The 16,699-nt window shown below is 36.9% G+C and overlaps 1 protein-coding gene across 1 annotated transcript in view; it reads left to right on the top strand.

Annotated features, from left to right (window-relative positions):
• Window positions 1–16,699, top strand: part of LOC127647182 (collagen alpha-5(IV) chain-like) — a 71,788-nt gene extending 55,089 nt beyond the window's left edge. The window contains exons 34-49 of the mRNA XM_052131293.1: window positions 347–445; window positions 3,149–3,238; window positions 3,346–3,485; window positions 3,629–3,935; window positions 4,099–4,149; window positions 4,236–4,421; window positions 7,665–7,798; window positions 8,557–8,629; window positions 8,729–8,800; window positions 8,891–9,019; window positions 9,597–9,695; window positions 9,967–10,179; window positions 10,276–10,453; window positions 10,661–10,775; window positions 11,368–11,540; window positions 15,871–16,699. Coding sequence (XP_051987253.1) covers window positions 347–445; window positions 3,149–3,238; window positions 3,346–3,485; window positions 3,629–3,935; window positions 4,099–4,149; window positions 4,236–4,421; window positions 7,665–7,798; window positions 8,557–8,629; window positions 8,729–8,800; window positions 8,891–9,019; window positions 9,597–9,695; window positions 9,967–10,179; window positions 10,276–10,453; window positions 10,661–10,775; window positions 11,368–11,540; window positions 15,871–15,952 — 2,141 coding nt within the window. The 3' untranslated portion in view covers window positions 15,953–16,699. The remainder of the gene's footprint in view (window positions 1–346; window positions 446–3,148; window positions 3,239–3,345; window positions 3,486–3,628; window positions 3,936–4,098; window positions 4,150–4,235; window positions 4,422–7,664; window positions 7,799–8,556; window positions 8,630–8,728; window positions 8,801–8,890; window positions 9,020–9,596; window positions 9,696–9,966; window positions 10,180–10,275; window positions 10,454–10,660; window positions 10,776–11,367; window positions 11,541–15,870) is intronic.

Here is a 16,699-nt window from a genome sequence, read left to right as displayed (position 1 = left end):
CCTCCTTAACCTCTGTTTATACAAACTCCTTGTTGAGGCTCAGATTATTTTACAACCAGATTACTGTTTCCATTACTTTGGTCTCGGGTTGACCATAGTTCCCAGAATCAGTTTTCATTTTAATGCCTGCAGTTATTTATCTGCAATATCACTGACATTTTTCTTACCACTAAACAAAATTGCAAATATATTAGTACAGCATTTTCTCTGCCATTTTGTAGTTCTTGACCTGTTAATGTCCAACAAATGGAATTATGCTTTAGCAGATCTTTAGTTTAGCAAATGGAATCTTTCAATCTCAATATATGTTTTGGTTATTTTATGACTCTCTTTCTTTATCATATAGGTTTTATTGGATCACCAGGAGCAAAGGGAATTCCTGGACTCCCTGGAGATGCTGGATTTTCTGGGCAAGATGGACGAACTGGGCTACCAGGACCACCAGGTAAAGCGTACAATAAATGTATTTAAATGTATCTATACATTTTTTTTATTATTATTATTTAAAGGGCTCTATTTTCGTAATCTCGCTAAATGTATCCCTATATGAGAGTGCTTATTCTAAGCACAATTTTCGTGCCAGCGCAATGTGAGTGTGTGCGTGTATGGAAGTACTTGCTGCTGTCTGTGGTCATATATGTGCAAACTGTGGGTGTATTGTTTGTTAGTGGCGCAAATTGCAATTTTCCATTTTCCTGAGAAATAGGTCATTTCTACATACATGCTACTATGATTACTTCATAGCCATTCCCGCTGACTTTATGCATATAAAGTATTGCATAGCACTGCGCTTAAGACTTGGCGGGCTTAAATTAGGGTCAAAAGATTTAGTCTTTTGACAAAAATGTCTTAACACTTTACATTAAGGTTCCATTTGTTAATATTAGTTAACATGAGCTAACAATGAACAATACATTTACAGCATTGATTAATCTTAGTTCATGTAAATTTCAACATACAGTATACTGTACTATTACATTTTTAAAATCAAAAGTTGTATTTGTTAATATTAGTTAATGCACTATGAACTAACATGAACTATTACAAATTAACAGTTGTGCTTTTACACTGTGCTTTTAAAAAAAACAATACTTGCATAAAGTAATGCTAATGAATGGAAACTTATTGTGAAGTCTTATGAATTTTTCAATATTTCATCATGTCATATTCATTAATTTTATTCAGTATTGCTATTACTAAAATTATATTTCATTTTAGTAAACGAAAATAACATAATTTAGTTGATGATGATGTGCAAAATAACAAACACGTCTGTGAAACTGTAACAGATCGAACTTTCAATTGCTCAAATAAAAAAATAAAAAATAAATATTTTATGATTTAATAATTTATAATTTTTTACATTATAATTTCATAAACATATAAAAGATACAACAAAATATAACCATCCTTGTTGTGAAAACATGAGTTCCTGAAATAATAGCATATAATCTACTTTTTAGAAGTTACTATATTCTAAATTATTCATGCTTTAGAGACTGTAATTAATTTTCTGTGTTTTACATGCACTTTTGCCACAACTTTTAAGGCTGTTTTTCTTTTCCTGTGACGTCAGGAAACTAGTCAACTGGTCAGCTGGTCTGATCTGTTACCACACATGGATAAAATTAAAATGTAAAATGATCAAATGTAATGCAAAAATTGCCCGAGTAAAAACATTAAGTGCCTTTTTTTATTTCACTCAGAAACAGACAATAAGCGATTAAAACTCAATTAAATATCAATTATCATTTTTAGATCCATTAAGTAAGATTTATTTTATACATTTCAAAGGGTACAATCTTATTCTACTCAAATGCATGTGACAGTAAATAAACAAGAATAGGTCAGAAGTAATCCAAAAGCAGTCAGATTAGATTATTTTAAAATGTAATTCAAGAGATTACATTACTGACTACATTTTTAGTCATGTCATTTGTAATCAGTACCAATTGAGTACAATTCAGAAATAATCTACCCAGCACTTGTGGATATAGTGAATAATCTCATATAAAAATTGGATGTGTTTGAGGTAGTGCTGTCAGTTGATTATTATATTTAATTGTGATTAATCACATACAGTAATTTTTAGTTAATTGCGATTAATCGCAGATTTCTAAAGTGTTTACATTTTACTTGATACTGTATATCCTTTTTTTTTATGCATTTAGTTCCTAATAAACAAAAACAATATGTAACAATAAAGCTTTTTTAACGTTTTCCAAACAAAATATTCCTCGATGTAAAGAATAAATACATTAAAATAGCACAAATTCAAGTAACATTAAATGTTTTCCAAAGACTAAGTGGGATGTTGACTAATTGAAAGAACTAGGATAGATAGAGTATTAATTTCAATGGGCACTGCATCTCTTTAAGTCTCATCCTCCACAATGTTAATCATGACCATCCACTTTGCTACAGTAATCATGAAGTTGCATTCGCATGATTCGCGCTGTTTTGAACTCCTCATAAATGGCGTTGCAGAGAACCTCTTGTTTTGTTTTTAGCACTGGCACTGTACGCGTAAATTATATTTTATCCAAATTGGCAATAAGACGGAAACACAACACGGCGCTGGGGGCCATGCTCCATGCTTCACTCCAGCGAGTCATGTAAATGCAGTTTTTCACCGGTACCATCTGGGTTTGTTTTGTACAAAAAATATGGTTAAGATGTCCTTTCTCCAACACTTGATCATTGACACAGAATCAATATTGATGCTGTGTTAGGAATTGCATACTACCCATACTACTCGTATTACATCTACCATATCTGTCTATGGCAGAAAATCTAAGAGTAGAGTGGTAGTGTGCAATTCTGAACTCAGCGAGTGTTTTTGTGGTGTGTGCATCAGAGTAATGACCCCGGGCGGACACATTGCAAAAGTTCCACCCTACTCCAACCAGTGTTTAGAACTAAGTGCTGAATAAAATGTCAAATCGGTAAGTCGTGATTCAAGAAACAATAACACGTTAAACGTTTTCAATGAATCGCATATGTTAATTTCGACAGGTCTAATTTGAGGTAATTAACTTGGATTGGATTACTGGATATAAGACCAAAAAATCTTATAGTAAATAAGTGTTTTGTTTGTTTGTTTGTTTGTTTGTTTGTTTGTTTGTTTAATTTCTGACCTAATGTTTAGGCCCCAAAGGTGATCCTGGTCTTCCAGGAAATCAAGGAGCCCCTGGAACGCCAGGACTGAAGGGAAGCATGGGGGAGATGGGATTCCCAGGTCAGCTTCTCATTCCAACAAAGATCAAAGCAAAAATAAAAAAAAAACTTATGTTACTGAGGCTTTTAAACCTTGAAACAAGACTGAGCCAGTCTTTTTTGTTATAGGAGTTCCTGGAGTGAAGGGAAACCCTGGCCAAACTGGCCGAACTGGCCAGCCTGGATCACAAGGAACACCAGGACTCCCAGGACCAAAAGGTGATCCTGGCTCAGCAGGATATGGATTACCAGGAAATCCTGGGCCTAAGGTTAGAACAAATTATTTCTTGCCTGTATGAACATTGACTTGGTTTTAATGTTGTGTTTAATGGGACACAAAACAAATAATGTGAAAAATATGTGTTTGTCTAGGCTTATAATATATTTACTGGTTTGCTATAAAAATTCCCAGGGTGAACCAGGAACTCCAGGATTTCCTGGAACAACAGGGCTGAAAGGCCAACCTGGTCTTTCAGGACCTCCAGGGTTGACTGGCAGCCCTGGACCCAAGGGTGACCCTGGATTCCCAGGATCCCAAGGTGCACCTGGCATTCCCGGTCCTAAAGGTTTGGATGGAATTCCAGGCCCTCCTGGTCTAAATGGAGCACCTGGTAGGACAGGAGATCCTGGCCGTTCTGGACAAACTGGCATCCCTGGTGATAAAGGTCTGGCTGGTCGCGATGGTATCCCAGGGCCTGCAGGACAAAAGGGTGAACCAGGTTAGTCTATCTTCGGTCAGTGGGGATGATACACTGTGTTACATATTTAATCTAGGTCAAGGTAAAGTAAGAGAGGCACAGGAAAGATGTCCTACACAATATATGTAGTCAGTATAGCATACTGTATGTACCTAAATCCATTCCTTTTTAACTCTTTACTCAGGTGCTCCAGGTCTGGGTGGCCCAGGCCCACCTGGTTTCCCCGGGTTACCTGGTAAAGCACTTACATTTTTCTTTATCTGTTTTAACAGAGAATGCTGTCAAATTTCTCATTAATTTTTTTTCTTTTCCAAATGACAGGGTCTAAAGGAGACCCTGGATTTCCTGGTCCTCCAGGTGGTCCTGGATTTCCTGGTCCAAAGGGTGAGATGGGATTCCCTGGGTTGCTGGGCCAAACTGGTCCTGTAGGACCACCTGGACCTTCAGGCCTGCCTGTTCAGGGTCCTAAAGGTAACCAAGGCCCACCTGGTCCCCCTGGAAGAACCGGTAAGTTAAACATCTCTTCCTTTTGGCCAGCTCTGCCTTCTGAGTTTTACAATGTCATGAGTCATATTAATGACATCATGCATTTTTTGTAATTATGTTCATATGTATTTAATACAGGTGTGCCAGAAGTGGAATATCTAATTTGGAAACAAAAAATGAATAACAAACACTAATGAAACTAATGAAAAAATTATAATAATTGAACTGATTATCCAAACAGATGCTGTAAGCATTTATTAAATTAGACCCACTTCAAGTCTAAGGTCCACCCAATTATGGCCCACTTATCTGAACACAAATAAATAAAAATGTACACATATACAAATAATGGCTTGACTGCACACCCTTATTATTTAACACTCCAAATTCAGTGTTTTGATTGTAAACCAGAGGGCATACTGGCTTTGAGTGAACATTTTAGTTTGACTAATTTGCATGGGATGTTGCACAAGCAATCGTGATTATGCCATATACATATCATCATGCTCCACTACACTCACTCTAAAATCAAAGAGCACAAGACACACTATTTGTTTTCCATTCACTGCAAGACATATTCTGTTTCCACCACTCTCTTTCCTAAATAGGTGTTTTTCACATCAGTGCAGATGTGTCTGTGTTAGGGAGAGCTGGACTCTCTGCATGCATGCAGTGGTTTTGTGCAGTCAGTATTTCACAAATGTGCAGCCTGTGCCCTAGGAGCATTACACACAGTGTCTGTGTTCCTCATCCACATTTACCTGTTCATCTGTGACCCACTTGTGTCTTCACTTCCACCCCCTCCCTTCTCCCCAGCAACGGAAGTTGTATTGTTCTCGTCACATGGTGCTGTCTTGATGGTTTTGAAATAACAGCACCTGTCAGTCACCTGACAGTTTATTTATGTCTTCACATATCCTGTCTGTCTTTAAATTTGTGTCTGTATTTGCATGGGAAATAGACTGATTTTGAAGAAATGAAAAGCCAGCACAGATCTATTTAAAATGGGCTCCACTCTGGCCAAAAAACTAACACTTTGTGTGAGTTCTGCAAGAATTAATGTAAAATTATTATCTATTGCTAGATTTGAGTAGTCTGTCACACAAAGGCAAAACACAGAAACTGTGTCAACACTGAAACTAAGATAAATGTCTTTAAACTTGGTTTGAGTGTGGATTTTGTACATTTTCTTTAGTTGAGTCAAACTATCCATAATAGGATGATGATATTGAATTTTCACAACGCATCTCCTCATTATGTATTTTGACCTGCATGCCTTTCAATATGGATGTAGATTGTCAGCCATCCAACGAAAAAATACAAAATTAAGTTTAATTACCAAGCAGAGCCAAATGGTGAAAAATTGCTCAGACTGGCCACTGTAAAAATCAGCATCAGGCAAGATATCACTCATCTTAATTTCTCTGTTCAATAATGTAATGTTATAATTAGATAATTCACTAACAAGTCTTGGTTATTTCAGTGGGTTTATTATAAGCAGCCACTTCTATAAACTCATTTTAAAAAGCCTATTAAAATAAACTTCACATAAGTAATTTACAATGCATAATTAATCAATTAAAATGAAATCAATAAATTAAATAATTAATTATTTAAGAAGTCATTTTACATTTAAACAGATAACGTTTAAAAGATTAATTAATTTACATCTAGAAAACAGATACTCCCACCTCCGTTATAAACACAGAGATCCTATCTTAATCAGTACGTGAAATCACAGATGTCGTTTGATAATTATTGTAACTGAAAAGTCGTTTAGAAAATGAATCCCGTCCCAATAGGGCTATATTTTAAATATTTGTAAATTGATACCCTTCTGTATTGAAGTTTCTAGAGTCAATAAAAAAGGTAGCCCATTTTGGCTAGTGTCTGTAAGGCTTATTTTTACCCAGATCCATACTGGGTATGACGTGTATCTCTTGTTTCTTGCACCATGGCTCTGCCTCCTCCTGATGACATGGAATCTGTGCAGGTCCAGCAGGTCAGGCTTTTACTATTCTAGAGCTAAGCTAGATTTCTTTTTTTTTTTGCTAGAGTTTGTAACTTTTGAAAGTATTCATTGTATTCATCTTGATTTATCTGTATGGCATGTGGTCTGTAAATATATCATTATATTCTATCATGCAAAATAAGTCTACTTCTGTAGAAAACTGTAGCATTACCACAGTATAATTGATAACGTATGAGCATTTTCCTGCTGTATTTCAATAGATGTTGTTTCAAAGTTAGCAGATTTAGCACAGTGAGCTTGTTTACTTGCACAAGAATATTCCTATATTAATATACTTTGGTCAAAGTTTGGTCAAAAACATACATGCAAAGATGTTAACCTGATTGCTATAACCCAAGTAAGCCAAAGTTCCAGAAATTCTAGAAATCTAAATAAGACTACTGACATATTCCTATTTTAAACAGAATTCTAGTCATGTAAACACCTCAGAATATCCAAACAAAAGTAATTCTTTAACATTTGATGTAAAACAAAGTAACACATGTTTTGAACGAGGAGACAGATTCTTTACAAACATTGACCATAATTATAAAAAATTATTCAAAATAAAGGCTTAACCAGAATATAGACTTTAATTGGAAAGTTATGTGCATGTAAACATGATCAATGTCATGCTAAGCTGTTTCATCAATAACACTTATTTAAAATCATTGGAGGCAAAAACAAAGAGTATGTCTGATTATTTCTTAAAATCTGAACTCAGATGTTCTTCAGTACATAATATAGCTATGTTGCTTTGCTAACCTTTAATTTAAAAAAATTCTTTTATTCCTTGCCTCCCCTCTCTTTTGTATTTTTGGATGTTGACCTTTGACCCCACTGTAGGTCCAGCAGATTACGCCACTTGGTTTGATACTCACCTGTGTCATTCTGTGTACCTCCATTTGTTATTCGATGATTTACCAATGGATAAGGGATATTAAATGTTGCACTCCCTTTCTTTTCTTATGCCTATCTCTGTTTCTAGGAAAAAATTTATATTTTCTTACCCATGCTCCCAGAACATCACAGAGCAATTCAGCACACCTAATACCTATACGAAGCAATATGCACATGATAAACATACACACAAAGCCATCAATGCTTGTTTTGATTTTGACAGTGGTTTCTTTTTTTAATGTAATAAATTAGAAAAATGCTGTTTGTTAGTCTGTTTGGGGATTTGATCTGATTTAGCATAAAACAAAGTTCGAAACATAGGCCTAACTGACTTTTGTACTCTGAATATGAAGGTCCTCCTGGCCCTGAGGGTCCCCGTGGGCCTGCAGGTAGTGGAGGAGTGAAGGGTGAGAAAGGCTCACCTGGATTTCCTGGGACACCTGGTGCACCTGGTCTGAAAGGGGATAATGGTTCACCTGGTTTCCCGGTAAGCTTCATAGATGCTGAATGTAGTTTTTTCAATGTTAAAGTACTTTTACCTTTACCAGCTTAATATGCAGAGACAAATAATAAAAACAAATTATAATTGTGTAATTATTTACTCTCTCATTGTTCCAATCCCATATGAATTCTTTCCTCCGTGGAACACCTAAGGATATAATAGGCAATATGTCAGTCTCAGTCACCATTCACTTTCATTGCATCTTTTTTTATATGAGTTTGGAATAATATGAGTAAGAGTAAATTAATTTTCATTTTTGGGTAAACCAACCCTTTCAGTAAGCCATTCTCAGTTTTATTTCAGTGCAATGTGATGGCACATTCACACGTTTTCAGTGAGGGTGCATTCAAAACATTGCTCTATGGTCCGACATTCAACTTCTGGCTTAACCAATGGCATTAGTTTGGGGTCGGACTACCTGTTTGTCCTTCTAATGGATGATGGGTGGACTGTTTGGGAATCCTAATGAAAACATTCATTATTGTTGCAATTCTGTTTGGTCACACTAGTGGTGCAGAAATTTCAAATTTAAACTTTACAAAGGGCTTGGTTTTACCTTGAGTACTGAAGATTATTTTAAAAATGTAGAAGCCGTGTTTCATTGATGTCCAACTCCAAACTTATTTTCTTTTTAATTGGGGGCTGCATATGGTTAATATGGGGTTTCTCACATTTAGTTAGATGTTGCTGAAAAGTTTGTTTATCTGTTCATTCAAGCATATTTGTACTTTGATTTTCACAAGGGTCTGCCAGGTCCTCCAGGACCCAGTGGGCTTAAAGGAAATATTGGACCTCAAGGAGTTCCTGGATTCTCAGGTCAGTTATCCCTCTGTATTCACTTAACTCAAGTGTATCACTTGTTTGTTTTGTAGAGTTATTTATAAGATTTATTCACAACACCTCTGAATGTTACAGGATCTAAAGGAGAGCCTGGCCCTGATGGTTCTGTTGGCCCTCCTGGGGACCGTGGTGAAGTTGGAGCTCCAGGTGTGTAACTTTGAAACATGGACATGATCTTACCCTTTACAATTCCAATACGTAGTGCATCCTCTGATATTTCCCTTGTTACAATCGTAGGACCTCCTGGTGACCAAGTTGTAGCGCCAGCACCTATTTATTTGAAGGGGGAACGTGGGCCCCCTGGACCACCTGGTAATAAAGGCAGCAAAGGCCCACCAGGTCCACTGGGATTGCAGGGTCTTCCAGGTTAGTGCTCATGTTTAGACTTTGGGTAGCTGACTTGAAATACCTTTTGGAAATTGATATGGCCTTGGGTGTGACATGCTGTACTCCATCTAAAAAATAATTATTTTATAATCATTATGCATGCAGGACTGTTTAAAATATGCTAATGAAGGCAAAATGTGGTTAAAAATAGTTGAAAATCTTAAAATTAGGGCTGTCAATCAATTCAAATTTTTAAATGTTTCACAATTAAATGCATATATAAATATTTGCTGAGAAAGGCCCTCAAATGGTTACATGGTTATATAATTATATTATATTTTATATTTTATAATATATATTATATATAATTATATTTTTTATGTAATTAATCACACTGAATTAATGCTTGAAATCAACCGCTCTGTTTAAAAGATATGGTGACCAGTTAAAAGACCTAAGATGTACACTTTCACTTATTCATTCATATAAATGTTATCCTAAAACCTTGATGTTGCTTAATAAAAAACAAAACCCATTGACACATTATTTTTGACTGTTGGAAAAGATTGGTCAAGACCATAGTCCTCATCATGTCTGGTTTCACGTCATCCTTTAGGTTCACCTGGCAACCCTGGTGACTCAGGTCCTATGGGACCTCCAGGATTTAACGGCTCACCTGGAAGGAAGGGAGATCAAGGACCAGCTGGACAACCAGGTAAAAAGGACAGGTTGTTGCAGGTGAAGTGTGTAATTTCTAGACAGTTTTCAAATAAGTTTCAAACAGTCCCCCACTTTCTGTTACTTGGGAAAAATGGGTAGCCCCATCCCAAACTAATGCCGTTAGCTGAAGCAATGTTCAAATAGTCAATCAGATCCTGATTCCGTTCGATGCTGCTAGTGGCTCCATAATTACACAGTTCAACATTAAGGATGTTTTGCATCACTGAATTATTGACTACATTTCCTCTGCCTTAATTTATGTACAGGTCTGCGTGGTTACCCTGGCCCTCCTGGTCCAGATGGAATTCAGGGCCCTCCAGGTTTCTCAGGATCTTCATCTGCAGCGCACGGTTTTCTGATCACACGCCACAGCCAGACCACTGATGTGCCAATGTGTCCTGATAGCACAAGCCTAATTTATGATGGGTATTCTTTACTCTATGTGCAGGGCAACGAGAGGGCACATGGACAGGACCTGGGTGAGCAGTCCCAAAGGTCCCCACTGGAGAACAAATATCAAACATGTATTAATATCTTATTAATATTATTAATAACAATAATATCTCTTGCAACAGGTACGGCTGGTAGCTGCCTACGTCGTTTTAGTACCATGCCCTTCATGTTCTGCAACATCAACAATGTTTGCAACTTTGCCTCCCGCAATGACTACTCCTATTGGCTGTCCACACCACAGCCCATGCCCATGAGCATGGCACCCATCACTGGAGAGGGCATCAAACCCTTCATCAGTAGGTAAGAGACAGACACAAACACATTGACTATATAATGTGAGATTTGCATCTGATTGCCTGATGAAACTCATATCAAAGAGCTTTTTGAAGGTGGTTGAGCAAAAGTATCAGAGACCATTGCAGATACATGTTGTTTGTTTGTTTGTGTGTGTGTGTGTGTGTGTGTGTGTGTGTGTGTGTGTGTGTGTGTGTGTGTGTGTGTGTGTAGGTGTGCTGTGTGTGAAGCCCCAGCCATGGTGATTGCTATACACAGCCAAACTATTCAGTTGCCAACCTGCCCACAGAAATGGGATCCCCTCTGGATTGGGTACTCCTTCATGATGGTATGTTCCATAAACTTTAATATCATCTTACAATTGCAATTCAATTTCTATTCATCTAAAAGTTGAAGGTCTTGTTTATAGGGATAGTTCACCCAAAAAATTTAATTCTGTCATCATCTGCTCATACTGTCTGAAATGATTTTTTTTGTTTGTTTTTTTACCTGGAAGATAGATTGCTCTTTTCCATACAATAGAAGTGGATGGTGACTAGCTTTCCAGATCTAGAAGGATAAAAAGTAAACTGTGTTTCAGTATTCTGAAGTTTTACTGTAGCTTTTTTAGTAACAAATTGAAATTTAAGTTGTTAACCACTAAAATTTCCACCTTAGATATTGTATTAAAATCTCACTAATACACACAAGAAAAAATTAAGTTGGTGTGCAGTTTTGTCTTCTACTTCTAAGGGTGTTAAGTCCAGTTGTATGCAAAAACAAAAAATGTGTATTATCATATCGTGTTTCGAGTGGCATGTAGCACAGTAAGCTGGCAGCAATAATGGTACACAATATATAGTACAACGAGATCAACTAATAATAATAATGAACACACACCTCCTTCTCTGTCAATTTGTCTTTCTTTCTCTGTCTAATAGCACACCAGTGCAGGTGCTGAGGGCTCAGGTCAGGCTCTTGCCTCTCCCGGATCCTGTCTGGAGGAGTTTCGCTCCGCTCCATTCATTGAGTGCCATGGTCAGGGGACCTGCAATTATTACGGCAACTCCTACAGCTTCTGGCTGGCCACTGTGGACTTGAATGAAATGTTTGGGTAAGGGTTGTACATGTCATGAAACTGCATTGAATACTCTGTTTAAGCTAGATGACTTTGTTTATCCAGGAGTCCTGGATACCTGTTCTTTGAACCTAAGACTGAATGTCTTGCTGCTTTGGGTCTTTTTGCTACTTGGACAAATGTAGACTTAATTATGTGATATCATACTAAAGTCCAAAAATATACTTACAGTTTGACACAAACCCTTAGCATCTGTGTACAGTGAAACATATAGACTTTACAAGTATACTTAATTTGACTGTACACACATACACAGGTGGTTGGCGCATGCGTGATATGACTGCTATGAGATACTGGACTCGAGCATGTGCATATTAGGCATGTAACTATACACAAATTGTACAATACGATCCAAAGCCATACGATACAATACTATTTAAAAAAAACTGCCCACAAATGTTTCGCTCAAACTTATTCAAGGATTCAACATAAATGTCTTTTAATTATAAATGACACAACAGTGTATGACACTGGCAACAAAAAGTAGAGCTCTATAATAAAGTAACTTAAACAGCACTGGATTTATTTTGTTTGATTGTAATGAGAAACTCATATGAAATAACAATTGTCATGTTTTTCTTGTGAAAAAATAGTTTTTCTACACTCAAGTCATTTATATTTGTATAGCACTTTTCACAATACACATAATTTCAAAGCAGCTTCATAGAAAACCATGCCTTAAATCAGCATGAAATGGATGTTTCGACCGTATTTTAACATATTTCTTAGTGAAACAGCTTATCCAACAAGACAAAATGTAGGGCGGGGATTTGAGTTTATCCATTGGTTGTTGATTGGATTCTGAAAATATGGGCATTGCATAGCGGAACAGAGGCAGATCTACCACCGTGCTGCTTGAGTCAGAGCCGGTTATCGATAAAATTGAGCAGTGATCTCAACACATTTATGATCAAATTGACAACATAAACACACAAGTACAGTTGAAGTCAGAAGTTACAAGTTTGCACTTAGGTTGAAGTCATTAAATCTTATTTTTTAACTGCTCCACAGATTTCATATTAGCAAACTATAGTTTTGGCAAGTCGTTTAGGACATCTACTTTGTGCATGAAACAAGTAATTTTTCCAACAATTGTTTACAGACAGATTGTTTCACTTTTAATTGACTATATCACAATTCCAGTGGGTCAGAAGTTTACATATACTAAGGTAACTGTGCCTTTAAGCAGCTTGGAAAATTCCAGAAAATTATGTCAAGCCTAATTTAGCTTCTGATTGGCTAATTGGAGTCAATTGGAGGTGTACCTGTAGATACATTTTAAGGCCTACCTTCAAACCAGTCATAGAAATCAGCCAAGACCTCAGAATTAAGACTTGCCTCCACAAGTCTGGTTCATCCTTGGGAGCAATTTCCAAATGCCTGAAGGTATCATCTTAATCTGTACAAACAATATTATGCAAGTATAAACAACATGGGACCATACAGCCATCATATCACTCAGGAAGGAGACACATTCTGTCTCCTAGAGAAGAAATTAGTTTGGTGTGAAAAGTGCAGGTCAATCCCAAAACAACAGCAATGGACCCTGTGAAGATGCTGGAGGAAATCGGTAGACATGTATCATATCCACAGTAAAACGAATCCTATATCGATATAACCTGAAAGGCTGCTCAGCAAGGAAAAATCCACTGCTCCAAAACCGCCATACAAAAAAGCCAGACTACAGTTTGCAAGTGCACATGGGGACAAAGATCTTACTTTTTGGAGAAATGTCCTCTGGTCTGATGAAACAAATATTGAACTGTTTGGCCATAATGACCATCTTCATGTTTGGAGGAAAAAGGGTGAGGCTTGCATGCCGAAGGAAGAACACCATCCCAACCATGAAGCATGGGGGTGGCAGCATCATGTTGTGGGGGTGCTTTGCTGAAGGAGGAACTGGTGCACTTCACAAAATAGATGGCATCCTCTATCATTTTCAGTTACGGATGCCATTGTAGAAATTCATTATTTACAGTGAGCCTCAGCCATCCATTCATCCATCCATCCATCTTCTATAACTGCTTGTCCCTATGTTAGGTACCGGGAGGTGCTGGAGAGAAATTATGTAGATATATTGAAGCAACATCTCAAGATTTCAGCCAGGAAGTTAAAGCTTGGTCACAAACGGTTCAAAGGCATTGTTACCAAATACTAACAAAGTGTAGGTAAACTTCTGATCCACTGGGAATGTGATGAAAGTAAATAATTCTCTACTATTATTCTGACATTTCACATTCTTAAAATTAAGTAGTGATCCTAACTGACCTAAGCACATTCCATTATTAAATGTCAGGAATGATGAAAAACTGAGTTTAAATGTATTTGGCTAAGGTGTATTTATACTTCTGACTTCAAATGTACACTGCGATATTTGCTTACGAAGAGTCTGTAGCCATTGAAAAAAGAGTGAGTAAATGATAAACATATTTTAATATTGAATCACAATACACTAAATATTAAGTGGAAAAACACTTACTTGAGCTGTGCATTCCAATATAACTGCATTCAAAAATATAAATAAACTCCAGGAGCATCCGATGCATTGTATTCATTATTGATCACCTCAGCAATTCAGGCATGAAATGTCCTGAACACAACCGCAAATTCGCCGTTATTCCTCCTCATTCTAAATGTAAATTCAAGCCAGCTGACCCGTAACCAAGGACGTTTGGTTTAAGGAAGATCCAAGATCCAAGAATTTTGTTTGAGGGTTCAGGGTTCAGAGTTTTATGTGTGACGTATTGGGCACTCAAATGTAATTTTGTCTCAGACTCTGTATTTTAGGCGATGGGGCGGTCATTAATATAGGGGATAAATGCATAAAGAATTGGGTCCTGGTCAGTTATGATCGGCAGATGGGTTATTCTGAGTCGGCTGGAGCACCCTCATTTCGAGAGTGGTGCATGGAGATGGGCAGGGTAGCGGCACTTGAAGAGATGTCTTATAGAAGGCTAGGCTACCTTGGTTTATTTAATAAAAAATGGGGCAGCTATTTTGCCTTTTTAAAAGGCACTCAGGGTGGTGTAATGGAGAGGGATTTGTAGTTTTAAATGTGTGTGTGTGTGCAATCTTATTGTTTTTTAAAGTATACATTTTATGGAGTTTTTTTCTAAATATTTATGACCACTGGGGTGCGTATTTCATTTGTTGAATGGAATCAATAAAAATGGTTAATAATAAAAAAAAGGATTGAAAGTTTTAAAGAAAAACAGACAAATACACCTTGCCATCTTCACCAACATGTGATTGACCCTTCATTGAACTCTACACAAGGTTGTGGAACTCCTGCATACATCAGAAGAGAAAAGTCTGTCGTTTCATTTTTTTTTTTTTTTTTTCTTAAATAAAACATATGCCTGGATGAATCATTCACAATAATATCAATAACATGCATTTAGAAAATAGGGTGAATTTTCATTTCATGCCGACTTTAATGTCTTAAATCCCAGAGAGAACAAGCTAAAGTAACTGTATGGAAAAAATCCTTTCAATGATATTTAGTGTTGAAAAAGACAGCTCAACGACATAAATCTATGTACATAATCCAATATTATTTAGCGGCTTGAGCAAAAACTGATCAGCACACGTCATTTATGTGGCCTCTTCCCCCGGTTTCACATTGCATGTGATATGACACTGTTGTTTGGCAAATACAACAAGCTGTAATGCTTCGATCTACTTCCCGTCTGCCATCGATTTTCTTGACTATGCGCTGTAGATCTGTTGTCCTGAGGGGAGGAAACTGTTCCGCAGCTCTCAATGTTGCACTGTTTGGTTTTAATAACACTATATTGTGTTTGTTTATATATCGTACAATACATATGGTAACTGAATCATGAGCGTCGTATCGTATGATACAAAACGGCACAATACACAATATTTTGTACCCCCCTAGTGCACATCCATTGTTGTTATTCCCACTTTCGTCTTCTGTTGTTTAGCTGCAATTGCATCTTTTGCTTTTGCTTCTTTCTTGACAGCAACGGCTCAACTGTAAGTGTTGCCACCTTGTAGAACCACTAATTACTGCAAATAATTCCAGGCGCATGCACATAGTGCCCATTCAGTGTATCCGCAGTTCGAAAAATTTCGGCGCACCCATTCAGTGCTCGAGCACTCTGCTGATGATGACATTTTCCTAACTAGCAACTTGGCAACCTCTAGTTCTCACCAGCAGAGTGACCTTTACATTCTTGGAAAACTTTGCAAATGTATGCAGCACCTGTACATGTAAAAAATTGCTTATTATTAGAATTTAAACTGTTTTGTTAATCTATTCCTTTCCTTTTCTTCACCCAAAAAGGAGGCCGCCATCAGAGACACTAAAAGCTGGAAACTTGGAAACACGCGTGAGCCGCTGTATTGTGTGTATGAAGAGGACGTAACGTAGTGACGTGTGCAGTCTGTTGTTGTTGTTGATGAGGATCAGCCATGACCTATAGCGACTGCAGCCGCCATACTGACTATCAATGGTAATTCATTGGTGCAGCCAAGTTTTTACTTTATGGTGCTACTGTGCAACACAGCAAAAGAAACTGAAAGAAAGAAATTAGTCTTTTTAAATTGTATTTTTTCAAAGAAGTACCTCAAAATAAATATGCAGATCCAGCAAGGTGCCATGGCAGTTGTTGTACAAAGTGCATTCGATTTTTTTTCTTCCTCTCTTTTTCCTAAGAGATTTTGTAGAGATACATTTCTTATAATATTTTCCTACAAAAATGTGTTATGTTACACAAAATGTGTACATTTTTGGGAGGAATGCTCTCTATTTCTTTTTCTTATAAGTGGAATTGTCTCCAAGTAACCATATGGGCACTTTGAATATCAAAGACACTAAATGCACTGAAGCGTTACATTAGCGGGACTGCCTTTTACTGTTTTTCCATCACTTGCTTTTCATTTCGTGTTGGTGGTACTAACACTGCTGTATCAGGACTTTTAGCAATGTGTCATTTATCTCTTTTGTAAGTAATACAATGTGTATATTGTGTAATTATTCTTTATTATTAATTTCTGGGTTCTTTGTTGATATACTGACTCACATTCACATATTAGTTCACACATTCATTTACATTGATATCTGCACAAAGAACTTTCTTTAAGTGAAACAGTATTTTATATATATATATATA

Source organism: Xyrauchen texanus, chromosome 1 (assembly GCF_025860055.1).
Source record: "Xyrauchen texanus isolate HMW12.3.18 chromosome 1, RBS_HiC_50CHRs, whole genome shotgun sequence".
Lineage (NCBI taxonomy): Eukaryota > Metazoa > Chordata > Actinopteri > Cypriniformes > Catostomidae > Xyrauchen > Xyrauchen texanus.
The sequence above is the reverse complement of the archived record's forward strand: the minus strand, read 5'-3'. Positions and strand labels throughout refer to the sequence as shown.